Below are 10,825 nucleotides of genomic sequence, written 5' to 3' on the forward strand. Positions count from 1 at the left end.
TCCGTGCCTCCTGATGACACCACACAGGGGTAACATGTACAAATTAAAAAGTAGTGGTCCTAAAATTGATCCTTGTGGTACCCCACTGGAGACCTCGTATTGTTTGGAGGTGCAGTCTTCTATCGATACAAAACATTTTCTGTCACACAAATAGGATAGGATAGGATAGGATAAAACTTTATTGATCCCCAGAGGGGAAATTCGGGCGTTACAGCAGCACAGACAAGAAAGCTCGAAAATACAAAATACACACTAAGCAGAATAAATAAAAATAAAATAAAAATAAAAATAAAAATAAAAATAAAAATAAAAATAAAAATAAAAATAAAAATAAAAATAAAAATAAAAAAATAAAAAAACAAGGGGTATATACAAGTACAAAGTACAGGGGGAATTGAGAATTGAGACAGTATTTACAGAGAATGACAAGATAAAGTGACAAGTGATTAAAGTGACTCTGTATGATAAATAGCAGCAAGATGCAGAGTGTAGTTATATAATATAATGTAGTATAATATAATATAATATAATATAGTGCAATATGAACAATATAGTGTAATATAATGAAGTGTTACATAATACAGACTAGTATAATAATATAATAAAATATATAGAATGTACAGTATATATATATGTATATATATATATATGGATGCTAAGTAATACTAATAATAATAATAATAATAATACAATAATACAATGATAATAATGAAGCAGGTCATGGGGGTAGTGTTCTATGGGGGTGAAGTTTAGTGTCCAGGATGGACTGTTATTGTTGTCATAGTCTGCTGTTGTACAGTCTTATGGCAGTGGGCACAAAGGAGCGCCTGAAGCGCTCTGCTTTGCACCTGGGGGGGATGAGGCGTTGGCTGAAGGAGCTGCCCATCTGCCACAGCTCGTCATGTAGAGGGTGAGAGGAGTTATAGGATGGATAAGATTTTGTCCTTCATCCTCCTCTCACCCACTGTCTCCAAACTGTCCAGATCAAGGCCCACTACAGAGCGGGCCTTCCTCACCAGCTTGTTCAGCCTGTTTGCCTCACCAGTCTTGATGCCACCCCACCAGCACGCCACAGCAAAGAAGAGGGCGCTGGCCACCACAGACTGGTAGAAGGTCTTCAGGAGTCTGTTGCAGACACTGAACGGTCTGAGTCTCCTCAGGAAGAACATCCTGCTCTGTCCCTTCCTGAAGAGGGCGTCAGAGTTGTGAGACCAGTCCAGTTTATTGTTGATGTGGACCCCAAGGTACTTGTATGAGTCCACCCTCTCCACTTCCTCCCCCTGGATGATGACTGGGGCAGGGGGCCTCTTCTTCTTCCGGTAGTCCACTACCACCTCCTTTGTTTTGCTGATGTTGAGCTTCAGGTGGTTGCTTTCGCATCATGTGACGAAGCTCTCTAACAGTCCTCTGTACTCCTTCTCATCGTCATCAGTGATGCACCCAACAATGGAGGAGTCGTCGGAAAACTTTTGGAGGTGGCAGGAACCAGAGTTAAACCTGAAGTCTGATGTGAAGAGAGTGAAGAGGAAAGGCGCCAGAACAGTTCCTTGAGGTACTCCTGTGTTGCCCGTCACTACATCAGAGACACAGCCGTCGACTCTGACATACTGTGGCCGGCCCGTGAGGTAGTTAAAAATCCAAGCTGTGGTGTCAGGGTGCAGCTGCATATCCAGCAGTTTGTCCCTCAGGAGGCAGGGCTGGATGGTATTGAAAGCACTGGAGAAGTCAAAGAACATGACTCTCACAGTGCTTCCCTTCGTCTCCAGGTGTGACAGGGAAATACGAGGTGAACCAGTTAAAAACATTTCCAGAAAGGCCTACATGCTCACTGAGTCTATCTAAAAGAATCTGGTGGTCAACAGTATCGAAAGCAGCACTGAGCTCGAGTAGTACCAGAACTGAAGGCTTGTTGTTGTCGAGGTTTTTTCTGATATCATTAACTACTTTTAGCAGGGCCGTCTCAGTGCTGTGGCGTGCCCTAAAGCCAGATTGAAACATTTCTAATGTAGTGTTTGAGGTTAAAAAGGCACTCAACTGATTAAAAACTAACTTAGGGTTAGTTAATTTTGCTTAAAAATGGCAGGTTTGAGATGGGTCTAAAATTATTAGGTGTTAAAATATCCAGGTTCCCTTTTTTTAAAAAAGGTTTAATTAAGGCAGTCTTAAAATCGGTAGGGACGACACCTAGCTGTAAGGAGTGATTTACTATGTCGAGGACGTCTTCTGATACTGAATTAAAAATGGTTTTAAAAAGGGATGTTGGAATTTCATCATACAGACATTAACAACTTCAAATGTGTTTTGTATTGAGAATCAAATATATGTTTATTTATTGTAAAGTGTTTTATATTTACAGGGACTGTTGCAAAAACAAAAGAATATTAAATCATGTTGCAGACAACTTTTCGCTGTTAATATTTATTTCTTATTTTTCTACTTTTGATGTCTTTGTGAAATCTCAATTCAACAACAAAAAATACACTTTTTGCTGCTCTGATGTTCAACAGTATTCTCCTTGTCTTTGCATTAATTTAGGACACCCTGATCTAAAAATTACAATAAATTAACTGAAATGATAAATTACAATAAACAATGTAGGCTCAATCTAATAATTTTGTTTTAAGTCTACACTAATATAACTAAAGAAGAAGAATAATCTAGGCTACATAAATATTTTTACAGAATGCATTAGCTCCAAAAAAAAGCCGTTCCCGCAAGATACCGCTGAGTAACCATGGTAACACACAGTTCCTGTAAGATACCGCTGAGTAACCATGGTAACACACAGTTCCTGTAAGATACCGCTGAGTAACCATGGTAACACACAGTTCCTGTAAGATACCGCTGAGTAACCATGGTAACACACAGTTCCTGTTTCCGTGTGAGAGAGGGAAGTTTGTCCCAAAGCTTGCCGCTGTATTTCTACCTACACCTTGATGAAGGAGACTTCATTCAGCTGAGAGTGTGACTTCTGACGGAGTGCACTCCGTCACGGAGGGGGAGTGTGTAGGGGTTGGTTTGAAAAAGGGCCAGAGACAACATTTCCAGCATGGAGACCACCATCGATGGGACTCCAGTGCCCCCTGCAGGAACAGACGGGTGACGTCCCTCAGGCTTCAAACTTTAATGATTTACAATCGGTGGTTCTTAGGCTGTTCTCACACTGCAAGCCTTAATGCTCATATCTGATTTTGTGCTTTTGTTATGTTTCATGTAGAGACACACAACATTCATCAAAAGTGAGCAAACAGAAAACAGGACACGTTGGTGAACGGCCATCTGCTGCGATGGATTAGTGAACATGATAACCATTAAACCTGCTTTTCATCAGCTGGCTGGCATGCTTACGTTTGCTTTAGCTCAGAGCATCTCACACTCACAGAGCCAACAGAAGGCTGTAGACAATCCTTCCTGTTAAATAAGCGCTACTTAGAGGTTACGAGAACTATGAGTGCTAATGTGTGAACTGGGATCAGCACCAGCATCAAACCTGCTGCTGCTTACGGGCTCAAACGCTGCAGCAGTTTCACCTCAGAGTAAGTGATTTAAAAAGATATCATTCTGGGATGCTCAAATTAAAACAACATGCCCTGCTCTTACGTTTTGGAAAGATTTACAGAAAACTATGACTTGCAGATTCATTCAAAGAGTTTTACTGCAAAGAAACGGACAAGATTGTGTAAAACTTCCTTCATTGATAGTCCCTCTTATTTCAGATACAAGGCAGATTAGGAAGGTCACGTTGACACATCTTAGTATGTCCCCTTGTGCTAAATAAAAAAATATAAATCCCGCTCACTCATTAAAGCGTTTTTCACACATGCACAAAACTTCTGAAAAGTTTCAGAAATGTTCAGGGTGTGCTCCGTGTATAAATGCAAACAGACGATTATTTAATCTGGATATTCTTTCCAGCCCCTCGTGTAACATTTCAGCAATTTTCAGGAAGGTTCAGGACGAGCAAGTGGACATGTGATGTTGTTAATATCCTGCTTTCACACTTGTCGCGCACTTATTTGTTTACATCACTCTGTAGGCACGGCTCTCATGTCTCGACCATACTGCTGGAAATACAGATGTGCATGGTACTGGAGTTCAGGCAGCACTAGACGAGTGCAGAACGCTTGCTCCGGCTTGGTCAGGTTTTTCTGTATCTGATAACCCAGGATAGTAACGGTGTCAGTCTGCCAAGGTCTCACAAGGTCCTCCAGTTCCTCGGGATACACCCCCGACCTGGCCACACATTTCCGTCTGATTCTGTTAGTGGTGGCTCTCAGGAGAGCGACCTCGCTGTTCAGCCTCTCCAACCCGTACTTTTCTACCTTTTCCAGGAAGATCTGGAGGAAAAAGTCATAGAGCAGCACGTCCAAAGTGTTCCAGGCACTGATCTGATCTTTAGTGTCGTCATCTAGGTGAGTAACGTCCTGGAGGGACCGCGTGTTCAGGCGGACGTACGCGAGTTCCTCCATGTCCAGATCCAGCAGGCTGCCCAGGAGGATCAGAGACTCGTCAAAATGCTCCGCTATCATAACCAGCTGGAACGTCTCCTCGAGCAGAGAGAGGTCAGTCCTCCAGGTGGTGTTCCACTGCTGGCTGTCGATACCCAAATCAAAACTCATCGGGTTCCTTCCCAGGCAATTCCCGGGTTCTTTGGGGTCCCAGAACGCATCGGGCGACTCCAGGAAAAGAGACAATGCCGACTTGTGCCCCGTCGTCTCCGCTACCTTTTTGGCCAAAATGAAAGCGGGAACCGTGGAGGTGTAATACGAGAAGACGGACTCAAATGTCCGCAGGGGTTCACGGAGGATGGTGATGTAGACGGCGTTCTCTGGCATCACCTGCTTCAGCTGCTTGACGTCCAGTCGCATGTTGCTGCATAGGAGGTCGTACTGAGAGGAGTCGTCGGGTAACTCGTCCACAAATTTAGCCCTGAATCTGAAAACGAGGACAAAGAAAGACAAAAAGTATCATCAAGCAGAGCAATCCTGAGATTTAGTGTCTACTTAGCATTTAGCATTAGCCCAAATGCAGTTAAAATGCTCAACTGCTAGATTGTGGCAGGTACAAGGATTCAGGATTCAGGGTTTAGGATTCAGGATTTAGGGTTTAGGATTCAGGGTTTAGGATTCAGGATTTAGGGTTTAGGATTCAGGATTTAGGGTTTAGTATTCAGGATTCAGGATTTAGGATTCAGGATTTAGGGTTTAGGATTCAGGATTCAGGATTTAGGGTTTAGGATTCAGGATTCAGGATTTAGGATTCAGGATTCAGGATTTAGGCTTTAGGATTCTTCAGGGTTTAGGATTCAGGATTTAGGATTCAGGATTCAGGATTCAGGATTTAGGGTTAAGGATTCAGGATTCAGGGTTTAGGATTTAGGATTTAGGGTTTAGGGTTCAGGATTCAGGATTCAGGATTCAGGATTCAGGATTCAGGGTTTAGGATTCAGGATTCAGGTTTAGGATTTAGGATTTAGGATTCAGGATTTAGGATTCAGGATTCAGGATTCAGGATTTAGGGTTAAGGATTCAGGATTCAGGGTTTAGGATTTAGGATTTAGGGTTCAGGATTCAGGATTCAGGATTGAGGATTGAGGATTGAGGATTCAGGATTCAGGATTTAGGATTCAGGATTCAGGATTTAGGCTTTAGGATTCTTCAGGGTTTAGGATTCAGGATTTAGGATTCAGGATTCAGGATTCAGGATTTAGGGTTAAGGATTCAGGATTCAGGGTTTAGGATTCAGGATTTAGGGTTTAGGATTCAGGATTCAGGATTTAGGGTTTAGGATTCAGGATTCAGGATTTAGGATTCAGGATTCAGGATTTAGGCTTTAGGATTCTTCAGGGTTTAGGATTCAGGATTTAGGATTCAGGATTCAGGATTCAGGATTTAGGGTTAAGGATTCAGGATTCAGGGTTTAGGATTTAGGATTTAGGGTTTAGGGTTCAGGATTCAGGATTCAGGATTGAGGATTCAGGATTCAGGGTTTAGGATTCAGGATTCAGGTTTAGGATTTAGGATTTAGGATTCAGGATTTAGGATTCAGGATTCAGGATTCAGGATTTAGGGTTAAGGATTCAGGATTCAGGGTTTAGGATTTAGGATTTAGGGTTCAGGATTCAGGATTCAGGATTGAGGATTGAGGATTCAGGATTCAGGGTTTAGGATTCAGGATTCAGGTTTAGGATTTAGGGTTTAGGATTCAGGATTCAGGATTTAGGGTTTAGGGTTTAGGGTTTAGGATTCAGGATTTAGGATTCAGGATTCAGGATTGCAACATCGACATGTAAAGAAAACTAGTATCTTGTTACAACACGGCCAAATTACTTAATTGGAACATAAGGTCTTGCCTCTAACAAGGCACATCATAGTTTAGGATTTTGGAGTGGTCCCCGGGTTGACCAATATGATGCCACCCCTCTGGCCACACCCCCGTGTAGCTGCCGAAGATTGCGGGGGGCAGGAAACATTTCCATGGTCTCCCACCAATCAGAGATGTCGCTGTGACACTCTGGATTATTGGTGTTGTAATTATTTTCCTCCAAATTGCAAATAATGACATCATATGAACTTTTGTTTCTACAGGAGCATAAACCATCGTTTCACACTCAGGTAGCTCATCGTAGATACTTTGGATGGTTATGACATCACGGCTGATAATCAAATCAGCTATGGAGAAAAAAAAAAAGAATTTTTACATCCTGAGTTGAACTTTATGTGAATATGGAGAATGAAGGATTACAGCGCCGTACTTCTCTGGGTAGCTGAACTGGTAGCTGTGATGAGGGAAAGCGAATGTGGCTCTGTCCCGTTCTGCCATGCGGAACAGCAGGTTTTGGACGGTGCTGCTTCCTGTCTTGTGTGTTTTGAGGAAGACAACGGGAGGTGTTTGTGTCCGCGGCTTCATCATGTTATAAGGACCGCCATCTTTTGGCGCCTGATGGTCGTTAGAGGGATGTGTGTCACTTCTGCTTTTGCGTTCTTGGTAATGGTGGTCATGTCTTGAGGAGCCTGCAGGATTGGCTGCCGGTTGCGCTTTATCCTTCACCAGCTTCTTGTTCCAACCTTTGTGTCGACCATGGCGGCTTTGGAAAGAAGAGAAAAACGCAAGGATTCAAGAGAAGCAAAGTACAATACCAACTTTTACCCAATTTGAGTCCAATACAGACACATAAAAGTTATGTAAAAACTGGAAATGGATGCATGGTGTCACTTACCTTGACTGCTGCAACAAATAAGTACCTACAAATATAAGCAGACAGGTCACCCCCAAGGTCAGCATGAGACCTGTAAGACGGTATCTCCAGAGCTGGTTGGCCAGCCGATGGATGGTCATGTCTCAGCGGTCCAGTTTGACCAGACTTTGTGTTTTGGTGGTTTCCTTTGTAACAGCATTTCTGTGAAGAGCGGTGGATCGTCCACTCTGCAGATTAACGCCACTGACATACCTCTGACCCCACCTTCTTAAGCTGATCAGTCAGCCTGTCAAAGGGCGTCCAGCTCGCAGCAGTAAATAACAGTCAGCCATCATGAAAACACACAGATATTTACAAATGGACCATATCATATTAAGATGGTGAATGCTTGAGGGGATTTAGTGAATGTGCTGTTTGAATTGTTCAAATCTGTACACCCACCCACACACACACACACACTCACACACACACACACACACACACACACACACACACACACACACACACACACACACACACACACACACACAGAGTCGTGGCAGATGGCAGAAGTTTTCCTTGTCGCTGTTGCTTTTTCTAAATACTGCCAATGGCTTTGCTCGTGGTGGATGAATGTTGGGTCTTTGTAAATAATGAAACAAAGTAAAGTGTCTTGAGAAAACATACAGAATTACTACGAGGGATAATAGACAGGCTTAGGAGGGTCAACCGGGTCAGACATTTTCAGTTCTTATGTTCTAGCTCTACAGTTAGGAGATTCATTTTTTAGTTTTTGGGCAGCAGTAGCTCAGTCTGTAGGAGGCTTGGGTTGGGAATCAGAGGGATGCTGGTTCAAGTCCTGGTGTGGATCAAGCCTTGACTGGTATCTTGAGAGGTGGCAGTAACCCCTCCCCCAGGTGTGTGACACTCCCACAGCTAGGTAGTCTGTCTACAAACCCCCCAATGATGAGAAAAGTCCATCCTCTCCATCTTTTCCCTGCTCCACTTTCCAGAAAATGTGTGCTCAAACAGGCCGTTTGGAGATTTTCCCTTCATGACATCACAAAGGGCAGTAGCCCCTCCCCCAGGTGGGTGACACTCCCACAGCTAGGTGTTTGTTCTGCCCTCTGAGTCTGCCTTCTCACCGTAAACAATAGGACATGGAGAGAGAAAGACCGAGCCGACCCGAGCCCTACAAGAGAGGGGGCGTGGTCAGACACAGCTCATTTACATATTTAAAGGTACAGACACAAAAACAGCCTGTTCTGAGCAGGGCTGAAATAGAGGGGTTTATAGACATGATCAAATACAGGATCAGAGTGGATTTAGAACAAGAAACTTCACACACATGTTTTGAGGAGCTCTGAGAATTATTTACACTGAAGAAGAGGAGGATATGTCACCTTTAAATATCCACCAGGTATTGAAAAATGATCCTGGAAAAGGAAGCCAAAGCACTTATAACACATTTTAAGACATTTTAACGTCCAAAATACCCCAAAAAGACAATCTGAAAGCCTGTTTCAGGTTTAGGTGAACACAAAACATAATGCAGCGGCTTAATTACATGCGCGGAGATCAAAGCGCTCGTTGGCAGACGGTCAATGAACTGACTGAAGTCACTGTATATAAACGTCACTCCCCCCTCCCATTGGCTCAAGCTGAATTCTCAGGAGAATATCTTGCTGGGTTCTCACATCAGCTCACTCGGACTTGCTGCGGAAAAAATACTAGGAGTCTGGAAGGAGAAACTCCAGGTGAACACATGCAGCTCCACCTGGAGTTTTTTAGGAGTTTTTTTCAAGTGTGAAAGCCAGGATAGAGACAGGACGGACGTGCAGCGCTTTTTACTCTCAACGCTTCATACAAGAGCCCCCAAGCGTACAGCCAGCGTTTTTCTGCCCGGGAAAAAAACGGCAGGTGGAGACGGGGCTTAAGGCTGTAGAGAGATGTTTTCATTTGGGTAGGGGGGTGGAGGGGTGGAGGGGGGTTAGCCCAGGCCCCTAAATGTGATTGTTCCTCCCCTGGCACTAATGCCATTTCTAAGTAGTAGAGCGCAGTGGAGCCACGTACAGCCAAAACCTTGTTCTGTGGAAAAGCAGCTTATGGCAAGCAACGTGTGAATACACACTGTGTACACACACACGCACGTGACGGTGCAAAGAGTGTTTAACATATGGACACACTGAGCTTAGAGTGAACACCTGGACTGACCCCGGGTAGGCACATTGGATTTAACTCCCTCCTGTCCTCCTCTCCAAACTTTTAAAGGCTACTGTATTACATTTATAATAAGAAACTGAAACCTGTGACGCTGGTCTTTTGTGCGCTCGCCCCATGTATGGAGGCTGTTGTCCTCCAGGCGGGTGGCCCAGGTTCGAATCCCACCTGTGGCTCCTTTCCCGCATCTCATTCCCCACTCTGTCTCTCTCTGATTTCTGACTCTATCCACTGTCATATCCCTACAAAAAAGGCACAAAACGCCAAAAAAACAAACAAAACTGAAACCTATAGTCACACAATTGAACAAGGAAATCACCAAACTGGAATAAAAACAGACAATAACAAACATTTTCCTGTTAAAAATATCCACTTAACTTTCCCCCTCGACCAGGCCGAGGCTCCTGGCTCGAGTACAACAGAAGCTCCTGGAGGAGTCCTCGTTCCCCTGGATGACGTGATTGGTACGATTGACCCCAAACCCCTCCACCGTTGGTGCAGTGATGACGATATCTTGGTCCGATCAGATCTCCCCTTACTTTCAGAGGACCGCTGCCTCTCACCCGGCTCTCTCTCTCTGTCTGCGTTGAGGTCCGGAAGAGACTGACCTCCCGGAGCGTCTGTAACTGTAACCACAGTTCAGGCCAGGTGAAACCCATTAGACTTAAATCGGTTGCCATAGCTACCAAGACAACAACAACAACAACAACATGAGTTAAATACACAACGTTATGATTAACTTCTTTGTCTTGTACCATCATATTTCTGGGTTTTTAACTTTTTCAACATCATTTCTAAGTGGACCCCCCCCCCCCCGGGACAATTAGAGACTTCTTCTGAGGTAACGAGGATGTTACTGATCAGCTGAGCCAGAGGGGGAGGGCAGTGTGTGTGTGTGTGTGTGTGTGTGTGTGTGTGTGTGTGTGTGTGTGTGTGTGTGCATGTCTGACTGTGTGTGGATTTGGAGCTCCAGCTGTGCCGAGCTTACGCAACCCGGGGGACGAAATGTGAATTCACAGACCGGGACAGGAATATTACGCAGCTGCAGAATCAATATGAATGTCTTAAGGCGTAACAAGGCCAGCACTTCAACATAGCATGTTCCCTTAATGTCTGATGCTACAGTGAGGTCATTTCATAATTTAACTCAGTAGATGTCTTACAGATTGGTCCTTTAATGGTGATGATTGCTGGTTGAATGGGGCCCCTTGTGAATTTTCCTGCCCAGGGCATCATAAGACTGTAGAAACGCCTCTGCATAAGACCTACAACAGTGTTTCATAAACACACAAAGACGCTGAGTTATAACATATTTTCTTCTCTACCCGTTGTTTTTTTTGTGTTCTTCTTTTCATCTGGTTATCACTTGACGCCTTGGCTGTATTGTTTCTCTAACATTCATCCCATAAAAGCATATGAACAGTGGTT

General features: G+C 43.9%; 1 protein-coding gene and 1 long non-coding RNA gene across 2 annotated transcripts in view; both read right to left on the reverse strand.

Annotated features, from left to right (window-relative positions):
* LOC132954360 (uncharacterized) overlaps positions 1-10,825 on the reverse strand; it is a 128,286-nt gene that overhangs the window by 37,691 nt on the left and 79,770 nt on the right. The window lies entirely within an intron of this gene.
* LOC132954157 (galactose-3-O-sulfotransferase 2) lies at positions 4,022-7,495 on the reverse strand. Its single transcript, XM_061026639.1, has 3 exons — positions 7,220-7,495; positions 6,755-7,087; positions 4,022-4,935 (listed from the first exon to the last, which is right to left on the reverse strand). Exons 1-3 carry the CDS (start codon positions 7,336-7,338, stop codon positions 4,026-4,028), a joined length of 1,362 nt encoding a protein of 453 aa, XP_060882622.1. The 5' UTR covers positions 7,339-7,495; the 3' UTR covers positions 4,022-4,025.

The sequence above is a fragment of the Labrus mixtus genome, chromosome 20 (genome assembly GCF_963584025.1).
Source record: "Labrus mixtus chromosome 20, fLabMix1.1, whole genome shotgun sequence".
Lineage (NCBI taxonomy): Eukaryota > Metazoa > Chordata > Actinopteri > Labriformes > Labridae > Labrus > Labrus mixtus.

Coding starts and splice junctions, on each gene's coding strand:
- LOC132954157 (XM_061026639.1), bottom strand. CDS start 7,338: ATGACCATCCATCGGCTGGCCAACCAGCTCTGGAGATACCGTCTTACA. Junction 7,088..7,219: donor TATTTGTTGCAGCAGTCAAG/GTAAGTGACACC, acceptor TTCTTTCCAAAG/CCGCCATGGTCGACACAAAG. Junction 4,936..6,754: donor CAGTTCAGCTACCCAGAGAA/GTACGGCGCTGT, acceptor CCTCGTTTTCAG/ATTCAGGGCTAAATTTGTGG.